Raw genomic sequence first — 23,019 nt, forward strand, 5'->3', positions numbered from 1 at the left:
ACTCTGTTTCTGGTGAATCCTCTCACCACCCTGCCCCGTGCCTCTGGCCTGCACCCTAGTTCTTATATGCATAAATGAATAAATCTTGAAAAAAAAAAAAAACACAAGCAACAACCAAAGCTTGCAGATATGGAGACTGGATTGGTGGCTGCCAATGGTGGTAGGAGGCGGAGGGGGACCGAAATGGGTGCAGGGGTCCAAAGGCACAAATTTCCAGTTATGGAATCACTAAGCCGGGGTGGGGGGGTGTGGTGCAGGCATGGAGACTCCAGTTAAAAGTTGCCCTCATCACAAGGGAAAAGCTTTTATTGTAAACATGTGCGGTAAGGGCGTTACCTGGAGTTACCATTATCCTTTCACCACATACGCAGATGCTGAATCGTGATACAAATATCAAACCTGAAACCAATGTGATGTGTCGATAATACCTCAGTGAGAAAATATGAAAGAGAGAGAGAACAGCCCATAACCGCATCTGTGTGTCTGATGAGTAAGTGCTGAGGGTGGAAGCACCCTCCAAACCCTGTCACCCCGGCAGAAGGGACCTGAAGAGAAAGCCTGAGTTTCTGACTTTCCTCCCATCACTCTAGTATGAATCGATTTGTTTCAGGCAGATAAATGGTGTTTGTATTTTATCTGGGGGATACTGACCAACCGCTGACCTGGAGATCTTGCTGTGGCAGTGCCCTCTGGAAGTCCCAGTGCCTCCACTTCCCTTACCATCTACCTGGTCTCTCTCCAAATAATCCCAACTCTCTTTGCCCCGACAGTTCTCTAGTTTGGGTGTGGGCCCCACATCTGGGGACCCCAGCACCTCCTCCCCACCCTACCTCAAAAAGCTCATCCATTTCTCCCCTGCCCCCACCCCAGAACAGAGTGACACGTCCCGAAAGTCAATGTGTCTTTGTCCCCATCCCCGCCGACATCCCACTGATGTCCCGGGAAGAAGCCCAAATCTGCAGGAAGAGGACGGCAAGGCCCTGCAAGCCTCAGGCCCTGCACATCCCAGGTTCTTGCTTTCCTTCCCGTCAATGCTCCAGACACACTGGGCCCTCTGACCTGGCTACCCCCAAGGCGCTGTATCTGGAAGGCTCTCGGTCAGCTGTCTCTTCTCTGGAGGTCCCAGGTCCAGCTTAGTTGGAGATTTCTCCAGAAGCCTGAATGATATGTCCCCCCATGTCCCTCCCATGCTGCACCTGGAAGGCTCGGCCTGGGCTCCTCCACATCTCTGTTCTGAGGGCCTGGTCAGAGCCTGCACCCCAGCAAACCAGCACGGGTCTGGCCATTGACTTAATGAGTGCGCGAGGGAGCAAATGACTTTAACATCCTATCTGAGGTCTGTAAGGGATCTCCCTTTGAATGCAAGGCCCCCCCTCTCCTTGGGCCAAGAACAGAGGCATTAAAGGGGAAGGCTGGAGGGAGCGAGGCAGCGGTTTGGCTCCCCATTTCTCCTATATTCCCCTCCCACTTGGGGTTCTCACTCCCTCCTGCCTGCCCCTGCCTCCAGGCCAAGTCCACACTCCCCGTTTCTTACTGGTCTTGGCAGGAATAAAACCTTCAGTTTGTTCTTATGAGCTCAGCAGAAGTGGGCTAGAATTCTCAAAAATAGCCTTCTAAGAAATTGAGAGGAAACCCAACAACACAAAAAGCCTAGGAGAGCCGAGCCTTCCCAGGAAGGCTCCCTGTGCTCGGAATCCTGGAAGAAGCACAGACGGACCAACTTCCTGAACCTCAAACGCTCTCCTGATGGATGGGCCCAGCTCAGCCAGCTCTGTGCGGCGTTTCTTCCCGCCTTGGTTGCCAGGAGGACCTGGACCCTCTCCACCCAGAGTGTGAGCTGGCTTGCTCCTACGCAAACACACACGCGTACACAATCCACCAAAACACCCCTCCACGCCAGGACTCAGGCCAATGCCACATTTCCTTCCCCCACCCCTGAGCCCCGGAGGGCCTGGATCCCCGCCACTCAGAGTCCAGTGAATGGCGAATCCAGAACGCAAGGCAGGCCCTGGGCCTTCCCCACAAGGCCAGCAGCCCTGCCTGCCAAGCTTCCTCACTTGCTCAGCCTGGAGCCCACAATCACAGCCCCACCCTTCCTGGACTGGAGCCCCCGAGTGACCCCCCCCACCTGCCTCCTCCACAGGGAGGGACGGGACAGTCCAGGGCACGCGGGGCGCCACGGCAGCCCTCTCTCCATCCCACCCCAGCTCTCGCTGGCAGAGCTCCTGAGGCGGCAGGCGCCCCTGCCGCACACTTTCATTCTCCTCTACCCGCTGCCATGCCCAGGCCGGGCCTCTCGCTCCCCTGCCCAGCCCAGGTGGGGACACTTCTCTCTCACCTCTGTCTAGCCAAACCAGGTTGGAAGTCATCAAAAGGAAGCTTACTAGGAAATCAAGGCAGGAGGCGGAGGCCAGGGGAAAAATAAGAAAAAGCCCTGGCATGGAAACCAGACGCTCCCTGGACGTGAGCTGGGCAGTGCCCGATGGGAGGAAAGCCCAGCACAGAATGGGCCAGGTGTGGCAGCCTCAGGTATCCGGGGCCTGGGGAAGGGCTGCCTGCTCCGGGCCAGTCTTGACTTTTCCCGCAGCCCCACAAGACTCTGCTCAGCCATACCCCTCCCCTCAGAGGCTGGCCAGTCACCCTAACACTGGTTCCCCCTGCCCTTCCCCACCAGACCTTCACCTCCCTTTAGCAGGCCCCACCCCACTGGGCAGGGACTCTGTCAGGGGTGCCGAGCACAGGGGCTGACACCAAGGAGCAGCCAGAAACCTCACTTGGAGGTGGGGCCTGGGGGTGGACCTCTGGGTGTGAACCTGGCTCTGCCAGCTAGTGGTCTAGGCGAGCCCTTAGCCTCCCACCTGAGAAGGAACCAGAAGGAACCAGTCGAGGAGACTGTTTAGAGGAAAGGATATGAGGCTTGGGGGAGGGGTTATAAAAGGCGATGCCTGGACCAGTGATCCCCCCACTTCCAAGTCTACTGATAAGTCTGAGCCAGTGACAGACCCTACCCTAACCCTATGTCCTGCTGGGACCCCAGCCCAACCTGGCCTCCCTGCCCCCCCCTTTTCTCAGACACCAGGCAGCACCTGTCTCCTGGGTCCCCCAGGCGCCCCCCGCCATGGCCGTCATACCAGTCCAAGGGCACCACTCCCCTGTTCTTCATGCCCAGAAGCACCACAGAGGGTGGGGCCTTCAGTGGTGCTGCCCCGAAATTGAAGTCGAGCTTCAGAGGGGTGAAGACCGGGGGTATCTGGCTTGTGCTGCGTGGAGGAGGAAAATAGGCTCAGAGAGGGGGTGAGGGTAGGACAGGCCCTTGCAGGGTGGTGGCTGGGCACTCATCAGAGAATTGGGACTGGTGGGTGGTGTGGGCTTGCACTTCAGGCCTTGAGTTAACCCCTGCCTTCTTAGTTAGGCCCCTCCAGGGCAGGGTGTGGATTTTTTTTTTAAAGTTTTATTTATTTATGCATACAAAAGCTGGGGTACAGGCCAGAGATGCAGGGGGTGGTGAGAGGGTCCACCAGAGAGAGAGTGGGGAGCAGAACAGGCAGACTGACTGAAATACACTGCTGAGGGGAGCAGCGGGTGTGACAGGAGAGGTCTGCTGCGCCATGTGGGTTTCTCCCTGGCAGGCCAGGGATCAAACTCGTGCTGCAGAGGCTGCGGATTGCTTCATAGTGTGGTGCTTAACGCCTTGCGCCATCAGGGAGGCCCGGAAGGGTGTGGATTTGGGGGAAGGAGCCACTTTTGGGATGGGCCCGGTACAATGTGTGTATACAGAAAGCCCCAAGGACAATCCCAGAACGGCCCTGCCTCTCCCAGGTGCAGCTCACCTGTGCCGAGTGGGGACCCTGTAGGTGAGCTCCCAGGGGGTGGGGTCACGCTTCAGGTAGCTGTTGAGCATGTCCAGGGAAAAGAGGCGCCACAGTTGCTTCCGGGGGATGCCCTCGGCGCTGCCCATGGAGCAGACATCCAGGAAGGAGAGTAAGGGGTACACGGCCACCAGGAAGACACGACACAGCTCCCGCTTCTCGCCAACCTTGTTATCTGGGGGAGAGGGGAGCGGAGAGACAGGCGTGGGCTCACGTCCCAGCTCCCCCAGGTTCACATCCCAGCTCCCCCGGAGCAGGGCGCACACATGGGACCTGGTCGGGAGCAGGTGGTGCCTGGGCTCTGGGGCCTTTCCAGCAACAGGCCGCTCTTGTCCGATGCTCCCTTCCTACCTGTTCTAAGTGTTCGGACGCCCACTGCCTCGACCGTGCACCGGTATTTGATTTCCAACTGATCACTAACAGCTTTGTTGAGATACTTATTATATAATTGTATATATATAATCTTACTATATAATTATATGCCTATAATTTTACATACTGAAAAATCAACCCTCTTATATACTGGAAACCCCACAATTCAATGGTTTTCATATATTCGCAGTTTACCACAGTTTACCCTCATCGCTATCTACTTTGAGAACATTTTCATCACCCCAAAAAGAAACCCAGTACTAAGTAGCTGTCCCCATTCACCTCCCACCCCCACCCCTGGCAACCACATATCTGCTTTCCGTTGCCATGAATTTGCCTGTTCTGGAGATTTCATGTGAATGGAATGACACATTATGTGACTTTGGGGCTGGCTTCTTTCTTCTGCCCAGATGTTCCAAGGCCCACCGTGTGGTAGCGGGTCGCCGCTTCATGCCCTGTTCTTACCTGTGCACCGCTTTACAGATGAGGAAACAGTGTCAGGGAGGTCACGCAACTTGCTAAGACTAGAGGGCTTAGAAATGCTGGGGCCAGGATCCTGCCCAGAGGGCCTGGTTCAAGTCCACACTTGGAGGCGCTCTCTGTGCCTCCCCAGACACCTGAGAGCAGGCTGGTGACAAGCCCATTTTACGGAGGAGGAAGCTGAGGCCCAGTGAGTCAGTGCAGCCTAAACTCTTCGCGTGTGGTTATAGATGCACACGGACACCCCCACACACGTGTGGTTGTGAGGCCTTCCCACCGGACACCCAAAGGCACACCCACCCTGCTAGCTGCGTCAGGACTCACACAGCCCTCCCCACCCCTCCCGCTCCTCCCTGGAGGCTCAGGTACCTCTGAGGGAGAAGAGCGCGCAGCTGATGGTCCAGGAGTACTGGGACCGGCGCTTGGGACAGGCCGTCAGGGAGATGGTGTCCTGGGACCGCGGCGGCATGCTCCCCTCCATCCTGTCCAGCTGCAGAGCTGTTCAGAGATGACCCAGATTGGGGCAAGGGCAGAGGAGGCGCTCAGTGCAAGTCAGGGAGGCCCCGGCTCTCCTGCTCCTTCCCAGACCCCTCCCGTGGGCCAGGAGGCCACTGAGTGGAGAGAAGCCCCTGCATCATCAGTAATGAAGCGTCCCTCCTCCCAGTTCAGGACCGCTCTTGTTTGTGTCCTTGGCACCTCCGAGCTCTGTGCTCCATTCAGCAGCCCTGTTTAGGAGCCACCATTACACAGGGAGGAAGCTCAGGCTCAGGGAGGGCAGCCTCCGGCTCGGCGCCACAGTTAGCCAGTGGAAGCACCGAGTTTTCAGGCCTGCTCACTGACCTCCGAACCATGGTCTGGTTAAGCAGCCTTAGCCAGATCCCTCACTCCCCACCTCTCCAGCCCCGTCCCAGCCTGGCCGAGTACCAAGGGGGTCACCATGGACGAGCTCGGGGCTGCTTTGCTCCAGGTACAGGCGGTAGTGGAGGGTGCAGTGGCCCTCGTTCAGGATCACCAGAGGCCTGGACTGAGAGCTGTTCACCAGGATGTTCCCAAAGTCCAGTTCCTTTTCCTGCACCTATGGGCCAGAGTCAGCCAGCCCAGGGGGAGGGGCGCCCCCAGGTCCCTGGCCTCGGCCCCACCCCTGGTCTCGGAGAATCCCCAAGGAAGGGCAGGACCAGGGTGGGAGCCAGGGAGCCAGCAGGCAACCATCCCCTGCCCTCTTGGCGTTGGGCACTCTCGTGCCTTCCCTTCCACCTCTGCCCTGACCCCCGATCACCCACCCCCAGCCGCCAGGGCTTGCCCACTCACAGAGAGGTTGCTGGTGATGCCCACGCCCACAAGCCGGAGGATGTAGTGGGTGATAGCGGGGGGCTTGGTGTTTGGGGGCAGGCCAGCCTCCCACACCCACATCCCCACGTGGAACAGGTACTTGGTCTCCTCCAAAGGGCTGAAGGTCCAGGTCAGTGTCTAGGGTCACAGAGATGATCCTGCATGGGGGCCTCCAAGAAAGCCCCCCGCCACCAGAGGTCCCACCGCCAATGCCAACCATGGCTGGCCCTTTGAACCAGGCACCTCACATGTCCTCTGTTGTTACCTCCCTAAGCTCCTCAATCTGCTCCCCAGGTAGGTGGTATTTTAGTGCCTTGCTTTCTCATGAGAAATGGAGACTCAGAGAAGTGGAGTCCAGTGCTTGAGGTCATACTGCTGGCGAGGCTGCTTGGCAGGAGCTGGGTATGCGCTCCTGCCTCACGACAAGGTCCCCTGAGCTCTCACAACCACTGTGTGCTGGTGGCTCCTGTCCCAAGTTTGGTCTCCCCAACTAGTCTAGAAGGTTCTAGAACAGGGAGGGGGCCCTGCTGGTTTGGATCACACCCCTGCCCCCTCCAAACTGCACCTGGGATCTCTGGAGTCCCCTTCTTTGCTCCTTAATGAGAGCCACCCATGTGGGCCCAAATCCAGCTGCTCCAAAGCACGTCCTAGTTACTGAGCTCTCAGTGCTGGGGATCATGGGTGGAGAGAGGACCCATGCCTGGGCACCAGCATATCTTAGCAAATGCTTTTTCTCCTCTAAGTAACAATTCTCCTTTGTAAAATGGGGGTGATGGTGAGAGTAACAATCACAGCTCTTTCTGAGGCTGGGGAGGTGGCGATGGATTGAAGAGGCGGTGCATAGAGTAAGCCCACCCCTTGAGAAGCAGGAGTAAGCGATGCGGTGAAGGGTCAGTGGACAGAAGCCCCCTCTACTCAGGCCCTGGCAGTGGACGGGCACTCACGAGGCTCTCGTTGGGCTGGATGAGCCCCCTGGAGGGCTGGACGGCCAGCATCTTTCGGTACTGCTGGGAGATCCTCCACTCGAACTCCAAGGGCAGACGTGAAGGGTTGCTGAAGGTGAAGAGGCTGGTGGAGGGGCAGCCCACCCAGGTGGGCTTGAAGAAGATGTTTTTACTGGTGTCCAGCTTCAGCTGCAGTGGCTCCTCCCGGCTCTGCATGCTCACCTCCTGAGGCCAGAGAGTGGGGGGCAGGCCTGGACATTATCCCCTAGCCCTGGTTCTCCCAAATGTCAAAGAAGGCACAGAGGGGTCCCTTTTCCCCTTGGAGAGGGCAGTTCTGCCAACCTGGGAATGGGCAGTTTCTGCCAAAGGCAGAGTAGGCAGTAACTTTTCTTTTCTTCTGGAAAAGAACCCAGAGACTGAGGGAGGAGGTATGGATTATGTTATGGGCCACACACGGGCCACACACAGGACCCTACTCCTGGCCTGACACCCCTCTGCCACCTGCAGATATGACTCTGTGCCCGCGCTTGTCTTTTGGAGCTCTGAACCCCTTTTTCTGTCTCAGACCCCATGAAGTGGACTGGGAGGGTCCTGAGGGGTGGGAGAGCTGTTGACAGCTGTGCCTGAGGAGTCTCTCCCTGCTGTGCCACCTCCTGCAGAAGAAGCGGCCTCTGTGCCACTGTAAGGGAGCTTTAGAGACCAACCTCTGAACGTGGCTTTGAAAAGGGAAGCCACGCTCCCAAGGGCCCAGTTCCCAGCCCTGCCTCCTACCTTGAGATACAGGGGACAAAAATTGAACTGCAAGTAGAAAGTGTGTTGCTTCCAGGCAGTGCCCTTGGGGTAGGTGCAAATGAGGAAGATCTGGTGGGCCCCAGGGGCCAACAGGCCAGAGCTGGGCCGTAGGAAGATGTCTGAGCTGCTCTGAGGGGTCAGGTTGAAGGTCAGCAACATGGAGCCCCTGTTGACCAGGAGCAGGCTGCAGTAGGAGGGTTCACCCGGGGACACTGCAGGAAACAGCTGGGGCACAAGAGCAGAGGAGAGAGAAGTGCGCTCAGATCCAGGCCCACATTATGTGGACTCAGTGGGGACCCACAAAGCCTTCACATGTTCCAGTCAATACCCTGAGAGCAGGGTTGGAGGGAGCCCATAGCCTGGCACCAAAAAACACTTCGGTCCTCCAGAGACTTCCAGAAAGAAGAGGGGGCCACAGGAGCTGGTGCCGGGAAACTCAGGCCTCCCAAAACATTCCTCAGGTTAAGTAGAAGTTTTAGCACTTTTAGGGTGGCTTTGGATAACCTACTTTCAGAGATCCTGGTTCCAGAAGATCAGGGGTATGCCAGCCCCATCTACTGATTCTCCTGAAGGAGTTCCACTTTAAGAAAGAGAAAGCCCCAGGCACCCTGGCTTCCAAACACTCCTTAGGTGTGTGGAGAGCAGTCAGCATGTGCTGAGGGCTGAGCAGGCTGCACACCACCAGGCTGACATCGCCGACCCGGTTCCCAGTCAGCTGGGGCAATAAGCACGCATGCGTAATGCAGCGTGAGACACAGGTCCAGAATCCACTGGATGACGGTAAAGGCCACAGACCTCGGGGAGGAGTTGGCCAAGGGAATGGGGCAGGGCTGGGTGGGAGTAGGACTGCTTTGCCCGGTGCCGGTGCCGTCACAGGGGCTTCGGGGAGGGGCACCCTTGAGCTGAATCTCGGAGGTGGTGCAGGTTTGGGGTTGGGGAGGAATACAGCTGGGTCGGGGGAGCACGATGGCCCCCAAGCACTTGTCCAAAAGTGGGGTGTTTCAGCAGTGTGAGGAGGAGAGTGAAGACGGGCGGAAAGATGAGCAAGGGCAATGGAAGCTGGGAAGAAGAGGCACGGGAGGAGACGGGGGGCTGGAACCGGGGGGACTGGCTCAAGGTCTGTATTTTGAAGCCAGCGTGATCCTGCTGGTCGAGGCAGACAGGACTCCAGCGACAATTTATGAGGCCTGAGGAAGGGGCTGGGCCAGGGCGCCCGCTCTGCGCGCCCTGCAGACATGGTGGTCCTCGAGGGCAGGGGCCGTGGCGGGTGGTCAGATCCTTAGCAGCTTCTCGGTAAACAAAACACAGACAAATGGAGAAGCTGGAGTTTTAAACCTGAGGGTCTTAGAACCAGGGAGTATTTCGGGTGGAGCCAGCAGTCCAAGTCCGAGACTCTCCGTGACCCGGCGGAGAGTCCTCAATGACCCAGAGCCCCAGGACCCGGCGGTGGGGAGGTGGGGAAGGCCAGAGAGGTCACTGGCTGGGGTGTTTCTGAGACCATCAGAGAGGAGAGGGATGTTCTGGCCAAGGCAGAAGCTAAGCTCCCCTGGGGTCCCCGCTCACCTTGGGGGCGTCCAGGGAGTAGATGGGGATGTGGTGTTCCAAGGCAGCATAATAGCTGTGGCCTCGAGCGTGGAGCGTCAGGCACCAGGACGGGCACACTGTGCAGTCCTCCTCGATGTTATTGTAGCTCTGCAGGACCTGCAGGGGGCCGGACCCGTGGACAAGCTCCTAGTCCTGTCTCCCACTCTGTGGGGCCCCCTGCGCTGTAGGAGTCCCACACTGGGCACAGCACAGAGGGCCTCCCTGAAGAGGGTGCCCACAGTCAGTTATGATGCAGCCCCTCCTACTGTGCGCCAGGTCCCGACTGAGCACCCAGCAAACACACACCCTGTGTGGCTACAACAGCCCAAGGGCGGGCAGGCAGGATGTGAAGGCAGCCAGCACCTTGTAGAAAGAGCCTAGAGACGTGGAGGCCGATACAAACCACCCAGCCCCAGCCGCAACCGTGATTTTAAATGTCCCAGTAGCCACACCGCTGAGGAGGAACACGTGACATTAACCTTAATCGATTTTATTTAACCCCAAAGGATCAAAATCTTATCATTTCAACATAGTCAATATCTAAGTGATGTGTGAGACAGTTTACACTCCTTTTGGGCTAAGGCTTCCAAAGCCAGTGTGTGGATGTGCTTAGACCTTTACAGTGCTTCTTTTTCTTTTTTTTTAAATGCTGCTGATTTTTTTTTTTTTAAAGATTTATTTATTCAAGCACTGGGTACAGTCAGAAGCACGGGAGGGTGAGAGAATTCACCAGAGCCAGAGCAGGGAGCAAAACAGGCAGACTGATGAAATACACTGCTGAGGGGAGCAGTGGGCGCAGCAGGAGAGGTCTGAGCACCATGTGGGACCCTTGCTGGAGGCCGGGGATTGAACTGGCACTGCAGAGGTTGCGGGCAGTTTCACAGCCCAGCCCTCAACCGCTGCACCACCAGGGGAGGCCCTACAGCGCTTCTTATTTCAGACTCCCCGCATTTCAAAGGCTCAGTGGCTACTTGTGGCTGGCGGTTACCATGCCAGAGAGCAGAGGGATAGAGCCTGCAGCCTAGAAGTCTGACCTGGGCAAAGCCAGGTGTCCACAACCTTACTCTTACAAACCTCCACATTCGCCCTCTGCGGGATATTAGAACACAGCCAACTGGAAGCTCGTCTTGGGAAAGTTTTCTCAAAAGTTTGGCTACGACCCCAAGTTTATAGATGAAAATGCCAGGTATGATTGCCACGAGGGGTCTTGCTCAGCTGGCAAGGGGCTCTGATCTTGACTGCACGGCCCCACTCTTCTCTGGGCCCCAGCCCCCCAACCCCTTCACACCGATGCCCATTCCCCAACACTGGGGCCTGCCCACGCCCCCTTTACAGGCCCCGCGTCCTATTTCAAGGACTAGCAGGAGGCAAGGCAACCACAGCAGGGGTGGTGGGAGGTGGGAGGTGGGAAGCTACATATGGGCAAGCCTGGGGCAACCAGTAGGTTCACCGTCCAGCCAAGGAGGTAAAGGAAGGAGGGAGCAGAGCCTGGCAGGGAGGCTGGACCATACAGCACCCCTCCGTCACCTCCGCCAGCCCACCCAGTAGTCAGGCTCTGCCTTCCCCATCTCATGTGCGTGCACACACCTTATAGAGAGCGAAGGCTTCCAGCTCTGCGGAGTAGAAGCCGTTGGGATGAGGCGGGTGGAAATGCAGGCGCATGGACATGGACTTGAGTGGGGGCACGACACAGGTTTCTGGAGTCACCCAAAAGGGGCAGTCAGACCTGTGCGTCCAGACCACGGTGATCTTGCCCTTGGTGTGGTTCATCAGGCACAGGGGGACGGGGTTGGGGTCCTCAGGCGGGGGGCAGGCACCAAAATCCACCTCAGTGGGCTCTATGCTAACAGGCGGGGGAAACACGGCCACATCGCTGGTGCCGTCAAAGAAGTACTCGGTCATGGGGGGGACGTGGGGATACTTCGGAGCTGGCGTGTCCTCCGGATCCTGCATGGGGGAGAGATGGATGGGCAGGGACTCAGCCGCCATTCCTTCTGCTGCTGTCCTTTCTGGAAGAGCTCCACACAGTCACTAACGGTGCCCGCAGGGCTCTGGGGGAAGGGGACTCCCCAAGAATTTGCTAGAGAAGGGGGCATGAACCTGGGGTGAGTAGCCTGGCCCCCCAGGGGGCCAACGGGGTGCTCTGTACCTCAAGGGGGATCATGAGGGCCCCATTCTTATCCTGCTCCAGCTTTTTTTCCTTCAGCATGATGCCCAGGATGTCAGGGGGGTAGAGCGTCAGGCCCCGCACCAGGTGCGTGCGGTACCAAGCGACGTGCTGAGGTCTCAGGATGGCCGGCTTGGTGCTGTCTGAGTGGCAGGTCCCCATCAGGTCCAGGAACATCGGGTCCTACAGTATTGTGCAGGAGGCCAGAGTTCAGCTCCCACTCAGCACCCGGGCCCAGGCCCAGCCGGGCAGGGTGCTCTGCCTGTGAGTGCTCAGGGAGCACATGCTGAGTGGGGGAAGCTCCCAATCGTCCCTCTCCCCAGCCCATCAGAGACAGTGGCAGGGAGCCCCCAGCCTGGCTGCACTCAGGGTGAGGCTGGCATGCCCACAGGTTCAGACCCTGGCCAGACCCGGGCCCTGGAGGAGTCGATGCAGCAGACAGCCCCAGAAGTGCCAGATGCAGGGGAGGGAGCCCCAAGCACAGTTTCACCCCTTCAGCTCCCAGGGAGCCCCTCCTTACCTCCTCCCACTGCTTACCTGGTGGTGGACAAGACAGGCCACCCTTCGGAAATAGATGATAGGGTGAGTGGGCTGGAAAGCACAGTGCAGGGTCATGCGGGTTTTGCCCACCAGGGTCCCGAAGGCGGGTCTGATGCTAAACGCGCTCTCCTGGCAGTCAATGGCAAACTGAAAGCGGGCCGTGCAGTCTGACTTGTTCTCAATCCACAGGGGCTGCTCCGAGCACTCCCCAAGGGTGACCCGAGTGAAGTCAATGCAGTCGTGCTGCAGGGACACGGCGGGACCTGGGCATAGGAGATGGGGTCCCTCTGAGTGGGCTGTCCCCAGGGTGGAGCTGGGGTTATCAGCCTCCCTGAGGATGTCTCAGAAAGGGTCCCATTCATGGGAGGAGGCGCGGCGTAGAGATGGAAAACTAGGCTGGAAATGCCAGAGCCCCAGGAGCCTGAGCAGAACTTGGAGGTCACCAAGGTGAACAGGATCTCCAGGTGTCCCTGATTTCTCAGTGAGCCCACCAGGGGGCAGCAGACACCCAGGCAGAAGGGCAAGGAGGTGGCCTAAGGCAAGGTGCATTTCCCAGTCCTAAGTAAGAGTGGGTCCTGCTCCTGTCCCGGGGTAGTGCAGCCTCCTGCAGTTGCCAGTACCTCTACAGAAACCAACAACTTTGAGCAGGGTTTGGGTGGCGCAGCCAGAGGGAATGATGGAGAAGTAGCCCATAGTTCTGATGTCCAAAGTCCTGGGGTGGAAGAACACAGACACGCATTTCTTCCCTCCTGGGGGCACGACGCCCTGCACCTTGGGGCATGAGAAGGCCGAGTCTTTGACCAACATGTCTTGGGCCACTTCGATCCTGAAGGGGGCGCTCACCTGTGAGGCCAGGTGGGGCAGGAGAGGGTAAGTTAGAGGGACCCAGCCCAAGGGGGTAAGGGCAGCTAGTGCCCAGAGTGTGCCCCACTTATTAGCTTTGATTGTGGGTGAGGCAACCCCTACCAGGAGGAAAGAAGAGGCCAAGACAAAACGTGTGCCCTGAACTGGGGCTGCTCTGAAGGAACCTTCTCTTCCCAAAGGGCCAGCTCTGGTCCTGAGGTCAGGATGGTCATATGGTTGCTCTTTGGGGAAACAGGGGATACCCTAGCCCCCAGAAGAGAGGAGAAAGGGACACATGTATGTTTCAACAGACATGGGTTAGGTGAGGCTTGGGACCAAAGGAAAAGGAGGGCCATCTGTAAAGGGGTGGGTTTTAGGAGTTCCCGGCTCAGTGATCCCCAAATCCTGCCCCCACTCCCCCCAAGTACACAGGGTGCCTACCACTGATGGATTATACAGCTTGATCTGCCTCTCAGCGGTGCAGCCCACAGCAACAGAGCCGAAGTGCAGCACTTTCTGGAAGCCCTCCACATCCTGGTCTCCTGGGCACTTCTGCCTTATGCTCACCAGCAGCTGTGCACACTTGCCTGGGGCAAAGATGGGGGCATCTTGGGGAGAAGCTCACCAGGGCTTTGCCCTTAGAAGCTCAAAAGACCCAGCTGAACCGTCCTTTGAAATAGGCAGGTGCCCCCAGGGAAAAACTGGTCTGTGACACCAAGGAAGGCACAGAAAAGGTACAGCCAGTGGGGCTGGCAAGGGTGGTGGGGGGGGAAGCTGGTGCATGTGCCATGGGGGCCAAGTCAGGGAGCAAGCTTGGGAGAGCACATGTAGCTTTGAGAGCCAGGGGCGTACAGCAGGTGGGAGCCGGGGACAAGTGAGAGGTGGGGCTCACCCACAGCCTGCAGCTGGATGCTGCACTTCTGCTGGCCCCTCTCCCCATACCAGCATGAGGCCTGAACTTCGTAGATGATAGCCATCAGGGGCTGGAAGGTCACCTTGATGCGAGAGGACTGGCCTGGCTCCAGCAGCCCCGTGGTGGGCAGCATCTGGAATGGGTTGGGGAACTCCCAGTTGTAGCAGGAGGTCAAGTCCCTGGGGGAGGGCGAGGGACAGGGGCAGGTCAGAGTCACTGTGCTCATTCTGACCACGGGCTCTCCTTAGAAAGGTGGGGACCCTGGGCCGCCCTCTTTATATCCCCATTACCCCCTCCCCAACAGACATGCCAGTCTCTCCTCTCCCAGGTGCCTTCCTCAGAATTCTCAACTATCCCCCTCACCCCACATTGTCCAGGCAGAACCAGGCTTCGACCATGTCCCCCACGGCACACATGGGCAACTGCAGGGACAGCGGGCAGATCAGCATGTGACAGGGCAGGGTGGCCCGCAGGTGCACACTGAACACTCCCTCTTCTTTCTCAAACCACAACTGGTCCAGGTACTCCTTCTGCAGAGAAGTAGGGTGGAGAGGGGGTGGGGAGGGGGTAGGGAGAGAGGTAGAAGCCATCACTGATCAGTGGCTCCTAGCTGGTACTGGGGGCCACATCCCAGCCCAGTCCTTGGCCGCACCCCCAACACAACCACTGAGGCCTGGTCTGGGCCCTGGCCTGCTAGTTCAGTCTCAGAGGAGCAGGTCAGTTATCTGCCCACCAACATTACCTTGGTCTCAGAGCTTTGGGGCCTCTATTATAGCGAACAAAGTATTTGTTTCGGGGGAGGCATTTTGAGAGCAGGAAGAGGTCAGGAAATAGCAAAAACAGTAGCACAGCCTTTGCCCCCCAGCATTCAGTTGGGAACGCCCCTCTGTCCAATGAGATAGGGCCTGTGTCTCTCCAGGATTTCCCAAGCTGGAGTTTTGGCAGCAGCTGGTAGGGTGTGTATCGGGTAGCGTGTAATTCCTTGCTGCTCTGACCTGATCTTGTCCAGGGGTTCCTGTTCCTGTGTCCCTCCCTGCCCTCCACTCGCCATGGTGGGCCTTACCTCCTCCAAAGGCCGGAAGATGATGGGGAGGGTGAAGGTTATGCCTGGGCTCAGGAAGATGGGCTGAGGAATGATTGTGAAGAAGAACTTGCTCTTGGGGGGCCTGCAGGTGAGAGCCAGGGGGGAAGCACCTAAGGATCAGGGCTTAGAAAACTAGAAGAGGCAGAAAGATTAGGAAAACCCTGGAAAACTGAGGGGGCGTGAGTCCCTGGGACATAGAAGAAAAGACCCTGGGAATGAGCCCGTGGGAGTTGTCACAAGAGGTCTTGTCTCCCTCATCTTACTGTTCTTGCCACCATCTCCGCAGGATGGCAAAGCATCAGAGAGACACAGGGGTGAGGAAGTAGCATTTGTATCAGTGAAGTCTGTGGTAGTCCCTGGGGGTGGGGGTAGGGAGGCTGCCCTGATTTAACCAAACCCCTAAGCACTCAGCTGGGGGAAACCAAGGCTGAGAACAAGGGTGTCAGGGGTGCCTTTCCAAGCACAGACCTTGGCAGAGCTGTAGAGTTCCAGGGTTGGATAACTATAGATACTGCAGACTTTAAGAACATTAATAAGGGGCCTCCCTGGTGGTGCAGGGGTTAAACACAGCACTACCAAGCTATCACCAGCCACTGCAGTACTAGTTTGATTCCCTGGCTGGCCAGGGAGGTGACCCACATGGTGCAGCAGACCTCTCCTGGCTGGCCCGCTGCTCCCCTCAGCAGTGTATTTCAGTGGATCTGCCTGTTCTGCTCCCTACTCTGTCTCTGGTGAATCCTTTCATGCCCCACTCCCCTGCACCTCTGGCCTACACCCCAGCTCTTGTATGTATAAATAAATAAAATAAATCTTAAAAAAAACTACACACAACATCCAAATTAATGGTGAAACAGTGAAATCTTTTACTTTGAGATCATAACCAAAAAAAGGATGACTTCTAAAACCACTATGTTCAACACTTTTCTATTCAACATACACTAAGGAAAAACAAAGAAAGAAAAGATATTAAAATTGGAAAGAAGGAAGAAAAATACCATTTCCATATAAAAGATGAGTGTGTAGATGGAAAGAAGAATTAACAAATAAATTATGAGAACTGATAAGAGGGTTTACTAAGGTTTTGAATATGACAAAGTCACACACAAAGCAACCACATAAAAATGCTTTTCTAAGAAACTAGAAACAAGCAGAAAATGAAACTACTTAAAAAAATATCATAAGCAACAAAGTCAAAACCATAACATGGGCCTCCCCGGTGGCGCAGCGGTTGAGCACTGGGGTGCGAAGCTGCCCGCAGCCTCTGCAGCACCGGTTGATCCCCGGCTGCTCCCCGGCCTCTGGGGGAGGGTCCCACATGGCGCGCAGACCTCTCCTGCCGCCCGCTGCTCCCCTCAGCAGTGTACTTCGGTCCTTCTGCCTGCTCTGCTCCCCGCTCTGGCTCTGGTGAATTCTTGTGCCCTCCTGCGCTTCTGACTGTACGCAATGCTTGTATAAATAAATAAATAAATCTTATCTACCCTGGAAAAATTCTCATTCTCATGCAACCAGGGACGTATACGCAAATGGAGGTAACAGTCCCAAATAGAAACATCTAGTGTCCCTCAACAGAAGAACAGATGAACACATTATGAAACAGGCCCACCTTGGGATATTATACTGAAATAAAAAAGGATCAACTATAGTGGCAGGTGAATGAGTCTTGCTAATATAATTGGGCAAAATGAAAGTGTAATAAAAGTACACCACATTGGGCCTCCTTGGTGGTGCAAGGGGTTAAGCACAGCACTGTGAAGCTCTCCGCAGCCTCTGCAGCAGGAGTTCGATTCCCAGACAGCCAGGGAGCTACACACCTGGCACAGTAGACCTCTCTTGTCACACCCGCTGCTCCCCTCAGCAGTGTATTTCAATCAATCTGCCTATTCTGCATCCCACGCTGTCTCTGGTGAATCCTCTCACCCCCAACCCCATGCACCTCTGACCTGTACCCCAGTTCTAGTATGCATAAATAAATAATTTTTAAAAACTGTTTTTTTTTTTTTAAGATTTATTTATTATCTATACAAGCACTGGGAACAGTCAGAAGCGTGGGAGGGTGAGAGAATTCACCAGAGCCAGAGCGGGGAGCAGAGCAGGCAGAAGGACCGAAGTACACTGCTGAGGGGAGCAGCGGGCGGCAGGAGAGGTCTGCGCGCCATGTGGGACCCTCCTCTGGTGGCCGGGGAGCAGCCGGGGATGGAACCGGCGCCGCAGAGGCCGCGGGCAGCTTCGCAACCCAGCGCTCAACCGCTGTGCCACCGGGGGAGGCCCTAAAAACTGTTTTTTAAAAGTACACCACATTATTCCATCTATACAGATCTTGTAAGAAGGTGAAACTAAACTATCATTTAGGATGCAAACATAAGTGGTAAATCCATTTGTAAAAAGCAAGGATCATTATCATGAAAGAGGTTAACTTCAAGGGTCCGGAAGGTGCTCTATGAGGAGAGGGACACCAAATAGGGGAAGGTGAGCTTCAGACACTTATTCCATTGTTTCCCTGGTCAGTGGGATCCACTTTTGGTAAGTGGCTCAACTACACGTTTTATACATGCTTCTGATTTTGTTTTGCCTTTTTAAAGTGTCTGCTTTGGGGGTCTGGGGCCTGGGGGCTGGGTCTCTGACCTCATGCTGGCTGGTACCTGTACTTCATCTTCTGGGTTTTAAAGGATAGATTTTTTAGAACCAGGTTCTTAGTGATCTCCTTCCCGAGCTCCCAGCCTTTCCACTGCAGCTCCTCGGCCACCTCAATGCCCCAGACAACCTTCTTCTTCACTTTCTCCTGCCTCTTCGGGAAGCATACTTGAGTGTCCATGGGGCTGGTAGGCTGTTCGGTTGGCAGGAAGAAGGGGGGGGGAATGATACATTAGCATGATAGGACTCAACGGCTCAGATAAAAGGTCCAGAACATAATGAATCCACCTCCCTCATCCCTGGGAGAAGTCTGGAGTGAGAGGGTGGGGAGCTGATAGGCCCTAGGGTCAGAAATCACCTCTTCCAAAGTCATGGAATGCTTTTGCAACTAGGTTCCCTTCATCCCTGCCCCAGAAGTCTCCCCTGGGCCACCCCATGTGGCCATTCCAACCCCCCCACATATAGTATTTTCTTTTCGGATTTGCTCTCAAGAACAGTGTTAGCTAGCCGGCCAGCCTGCTCTGTTCCCCACACACCATCAGACATCTCTTCTCTCAGGGGCTCCTCCACCGCTTCCTCATCATCCCACCCCTTCTCAGAAGCCTCTCCTTACTGAAGCCGTCCATGCCAGGCACCTTTCCACCCTACAGGAATACTCTACAGCTCCTCTTCCATCCCTCACCTGGCTGCTGGAGCTAAGGAAAGAGCTAGTGTGCCCCGTGACTCACCCCCACCCCATGTCCTGACTTGGGGGTCACTCCAAAAATTGCTCCTGCCAGATGACACTACCAGTACCATGTGCCTGGCTTCCCTGGATGATGGAAAATCCTTCTGAGGGTCCATCCTCAACCCTCAACCCCTGGGGTGGCAAGGTGGATGGACCAGGTGCCACTTCCTGCCATGGCCATTGCCATGAACACACGACTCACTGCCATTCTACTTCATCTTCAAGATTGCTTTTATGTCATTACATAATACGAGGATATCATCATCCAGTCCACAAATATTTGCTGGCCTGCTCTTCTGCACGGTGCCAGGAGGACAATAGAGGATGAGAGCGGCAGCTCCCTTCTCTCCTGCAGCTGCACTCTCAGTTCAGCATCCACAGAGAGTGCCTGAGAGCCCATATAGTATTTTCTTTCCTGACTTGCCCACAAAGACAGGTGCCATGGGTGAGCGAGGGATTCACTTTAAGTTGGTGCCTCAGTCAGCGTCCAACCAGGAAAACAGAAGCCCCTCTGGGTGTTTAGAAGGAATTTAATGCACATCCAGGAAATGGTGAAGTCAGCCAGAAGTTAGCAACATTGAGGTTAGGGATCAGCTACCACATCCAGGTTAGGGGATGGCAGTGGGGTTCGCAGAGCCCAGAGGCCTGTCTGGTGGGAACTGGAGCTGATGGGGGTGCTATTCAAGGTGGAGAGTGGGGAGGAGGAGTACCCTGGCTCCCCCCTTTCTCCTGCTCTGAGCGGGAAAGGGCAGTGAGTGAATCTGAGGGTCAATGGGCCTGGAATAACCCACACATGGAGGGGTGAGGAGACCCCTGGTCCCTGGTGGGGGGCAGGGAGGCACCTGCAACCATCACCTCTTCTAAGGAGACATGAAACAACCACACACAACAGACACACACAACCCACCACACAACCCACCCCTGGACGACCACTTCCCCCGCCCCTGTGATACCACGTAGCGAGAACCCCGGGAATAGCAGAGTAAACAACGCCCATATATCGGTCAGACACAAAGTCCTTTGGGTGAAGACCACAGCTGCTTTCTGCAGGCTAGTCTATCACTTCCGGCTCGCTCCTCCTGCCCCCCCACCCCCGAGAGCTTCCACCACCACTTGCTCAGCTGGGCGCTCAACCTGTGCAGGGTCTAGTGCTGGATTTTAGACAAGGATATGGAGTCAGGCCCCTCAGAGTCCTAATGCCCGTCAGCTCTGCCACTCACCCCCCTCCCAGGCCTGCTGCACCCTGCTGCACCCTGCTCCACCCACCCCGACGTGTCCTCACCAGTGCACTGGTGTTGCTGCTACTGCAGACACTGCTGCTGGTGATGGTGGGGATGGCCATGGTGCTGGCACTCAGGCATGACCCAGAGTTCATGGTGTAGTCCCCGCTGTCCTGTGGCCTCGTGCTGGGGCTCGGGGAGGTCTGGCTGAGCATCAAGGCACCTGAAACACAATTCCAAGGGGAGCACTCTGGTCAAGTGAGGAGCTCCTGCCAGTTTGGAACTGGGAAGAGGCCAGAGGGAAGACAGGCGGGACATGGAAAAAGCTTTCTCTGGAGTCCATGGAGTAGACTTGCATGGCCATCATTATCATGAAGTGGTTGATCCCAGCTCTAGTGATGGATGGCACCAAGAGAAACGAGCCTGAATACAAGATTCGGGGTTTTCCTGCAAGCCTAGAGGCTCACCATTCCCTGGGGAGAGTGACATGGGGCTAAGCCCCACGCATCCCCAGCCTCCATGGCCACACATGGCATTTCTCAGCAAACCCCAGGAGTGTTACTGAAGCACATGCATTACCTTTATCTGGCTTTTTTTTTTTTTTAAAGATTTATTTATTTATTTATACATACAAGCACTGGGTACAGTCAGAAGTGCGGGAGGGTGAGAGCATTCACCAGAGCCAGAACGGGGAGCAGAGCAGGCAGAAGGACTGAAGCACACTGCTGAGGGGAGCAGTGGGCGGCAGGAGAGGTCTGCGCGCCATGTGGGACCCTCCTTTGGTGGCCGGGGAGCAGCCGGGGATCGAACCGGCGCTGCAGAGACTGCGGGCAGCTTCGCAACCCAGCGCTCAACCGCTGCGCCACCGGGGAGGCCTATCTGGCTTTTTTTTAAAAAAAGATTTATTTATTTATGCATCCAAGAACTGGGGTACAGGCCAGCAGTGTGGGGGGTGAGAGACTTCACCAGAGACAAAGTGGGGAGCAGAACAGACAGACTGAATGAAATACACTGCTGAGGGAAGCAGCGGGCGAGACAGGAGAGGTCTGCTGCACCATGTGCGTAGCTCCCTGGCCAGGGGTCAAACTCATGCTGCAGTGGCTGCGGATAGCTTCATAGGCTGCGTCTTAACCCCTTGCACCACCAGGGAGGCCCTTTATCTGGCTTTTATACTCTACTTCTTTTCTCTGAATGAGAGAATAAGGGGCAAGAAAGAGGCAAGTGAAACTGGAGTGTTCTTGGTCTCCTGGGTCTCCTCTATGAGTACACACTAGGGTTTACAGTAAGCACCCATTGAAATAATGACTCAATCCAAGGAAAATAACTCAACCTCTAGAGCAGAGGGCTCCATGGATAGACTGCAGCTGGAAATTATATGCAAATATATAAGCAAATAAGATAGGCAAATTTTATGCAAAATGTCACGTATATGGACGTGTGCTTTTCCAGGGAGAATGTCCACAGCTTTCACCACATGCTCAGAAGAGTCCTTGGCCCTTTTCTAGAGAACACACAAGGGCCCCAAACTGGCTGTGGTTCCATCATCACAAAACCCTTCCTGCTTCACAGGCTTATTTTGTCACATGCCTCCCACGCCACCCCTGCCCGTGCCTACCATATTAGTAATGTAATAATGCCCTTTTTGAACATATTTTTAATAATAATTTTTTAAAGATTTATTCATTTATTCATACAAGCACCGGGTACAGTCGGAAGCGCGGCAGGGTGAGAGAATTCACCAGAGCCAGAGCGGGGAGCAGAACAGGCAGACTGACGAAATACACTGCTGAGGCGAGCAGCGGGTGCGGCAGGAGAAGTCTGTCGGGCCATGTGGGACCCTCGCCGGTGGCCGGGGATCGAACTGGTGCTGCAGAGGCTGCGGGCAGCTTCGCAGACCAGCGCTCAACTGCTGCGCCACCAGGGGAGGCCCTTTGAACATATTTTTCAGATGATTAGTATCCCTATCTTTTCAAATAAAAATATTAAAAAGAATAAGAGGGCCTCCCTTGTGGCGCAAGGGGTTAAACACAGCGTGTAAAACTATCTGCAGCCTCTACAGCATGAGTTTGATCCCCAGCCCGCCAGGGAGTTACCCACATGGTGCAGCAGACCTCTCCTGCCTCGCCTGCTGCTCCCCTCAGCAGTGTATTTCAGTCAGTCTGCCTGTTCTGTTCCCCACTCTGTCTCTAGTGAATCCTCTCCACCCCCCCTCCCCGCACCTCTGGCCTGTACCCCAGCTCTTGTATGCATAAATAAATAAATCTTAAAAAAATAAAAATAATAAGAACTTTTACTGATGTTTACTGAGAACTTATCATGTGCCAAGTAGTGTTATAAGGCTTTCACATGTATTTTAGCCCTTACAGCAGGTCTTTTCTTTGGCCTGAAATGACCTCTTTTCACATTTGAGATTTAGTTCTTTAGTACAGCATGACAATGTAGTAAATAACTTTATGATCACCCTTAAGAAATTTACACACTTCCATCAGAATCTCTCATCCCTTCCCCCCACCCACCCAGAGCAAAAGATTCTTTGATTCAGTTTTCCTAATTGGCAACAGCTTCCAAAGGTGGAGGAAGGCTGTCTTAGACTCACGGATTCATTCACAAAACATTTACTGAGTGCAGACAGGCAAAGCACCTCCCTTCAACTGTGAAGTGAATGTTCAGATGGACTCAAAGAAATGCAAGCTTCTGAGAAGACAGGGAGAAGAGTCCCATTACTTTTCTGCTACTGGATGACTTTCTAGTCCTGGCCTGAATCACGAATGCCCCCGCTTCCAGGTTCTGAAAAAGTCTCCAATCAACACATGAAACATCTCAGCAAGTGTACAGAAGAGATGAGACAATGAAGTAGAAAGCTGGTTCAGAACAGGTGTCAGGGCTTAGAGGAGTGAGCAAAGAAAACTGAGCCCCAACACCTGCTCAGATTCGCTTGAGACGGCTGTCTCTCCAGATCCTGAGCCTTGGTCTCTCCCTCTAGAAAGTGAGGGTTAGTTTGACTATTTCTTAGAAGATGTGAAGCAAGAAAAATGTTTTTTTTAAAAACCCTAGACGAACCTATGTTACTGTAATTAACAAACATAACTTCCACACTAGCATGCAATACTCTTCCAAAATCTCGCACATTTGCAATCATTGTGAAGACATTAGGCAAAGAAAGTGGTATTTTAAACTCCAATTTTCTAATCTCGAGGATTTTAAAAAATATACCATCAGTTTCCTTAATTTGCCTAATTTCCCTCCTAAAAATTCCTAAGATGACCAGTAGGAACAGTGGCGGGTTGTCGTGTGAGTCGAGGGAGAAAAAACAGGTTAAACGAAAGGACAAAACATACTTAGAGCTATTCCTCCTTTCTCTTCGGAATCCCCAGTCTGGTTGCTCTCACCCCAGATGCGCTCCTGGGGGGCTCTCTGAAGAACACGGAGGGGACCCCTAGCCACTTCCGGGAAGAAGCGGTCTCCAGGGACAGACACCGTCGCCCGTCGCGCGCGCCGCTCCCAGGACCCGAAAGACCAACGCT

At 55.2% G+C, this 23,019-nt stretch overlaps 1 protein-coding gene across 1 annotated transcript in view; it reads right to left on the bottom strand.

Moving 5' to 3' along the window:
* The window catches only part of CFAP65 (cilia and flagella associated protein 65), a 34,763-nt gene extending 11,744 nt beyond the window's left edge, over positions 1-23,019 (bottom strand). The window contains exons 1-19 of the mRNA XM_037524070.2: positions 22,834-23,019; positions 19,558-19,718; positions 17,557-17,741; positions 14,897-14,999; positions 14,197-14,363; positions 13,813-14,012; positions 13,362-13,507; positions 12,698-12,920; positions 12,075-12,340; positions 11,520-11,720; positions 10,958-11,317; positions 9,350-9,487; positions 7,766-8,011; positions 6,995-7,219; positions 6,030-6,188; positions 5,646-5,796; positions 5,091-5,219; positions 3,831-4,044; positions 3,132-3,260 (exon numbers count right to left, since the gene is read on the bottom strand). Of these exons, the coding sequence (XP_037379967.1) occupies positions 3,132-3,260; positions 3,831-4,044; positions 5,091-5,219; positions 5,646-5,796; positions 6,030-6,188; positions 6,995-7,219; positions 7,766-8,011; positions 9,350-9,487; positions 10,958-11,317; positions 11,520-11,720; positions 12,075-12,340; positions 12,698-12,920; positions 13,362-13,507; positions 13,813-14,012; positions 14,197-14,363; positions 14,897-14,999; positions 17,557-17,741; positions 19,558-19,710 (3,395 nt within the window). The 5' untranslated portion in view covers positions 19,711-19,718; positions 22,834-23,019. The remainder of the gene's footprint in view (positions 1-3,131; positions 3,261-3,830; positions 4,045-5,090; positions 5,220-5,645; positions 5,797-6,029; positions 6,189-6,994; positions 7,220-7,765; positions 8,012-9,349; positions 9,488-10,957; positions 11,318-11,519; positions 11,721-12,074; positions 12,341-12,697; positions 12,921-13,361; positions 13,508-13,812; positions 14,013-14,196; positions 14,364-14,896; positions 15,000-17,556; positions 17,742-19,557; positions 19,719-22,833) is intronic.

The sequence above is a fragment of the Talpa occidentalis genome, unplaced genomic scaffold (genome assembly GCF_014898055.3).
Source record: "Talpa occidentalis isolate TD23 unplaced genomic scaffold, MPIMG_talOcc4v2.1 talOcc4.3, whole genome shotgun sequence".
NCBI classification, from domain to species: domain Eukaryota; kingdom Metazoa; phylum Chordata; class Mammalia; order Eulipotyphla; family Talpidae; genus Talpa; species Talpa occidentalis.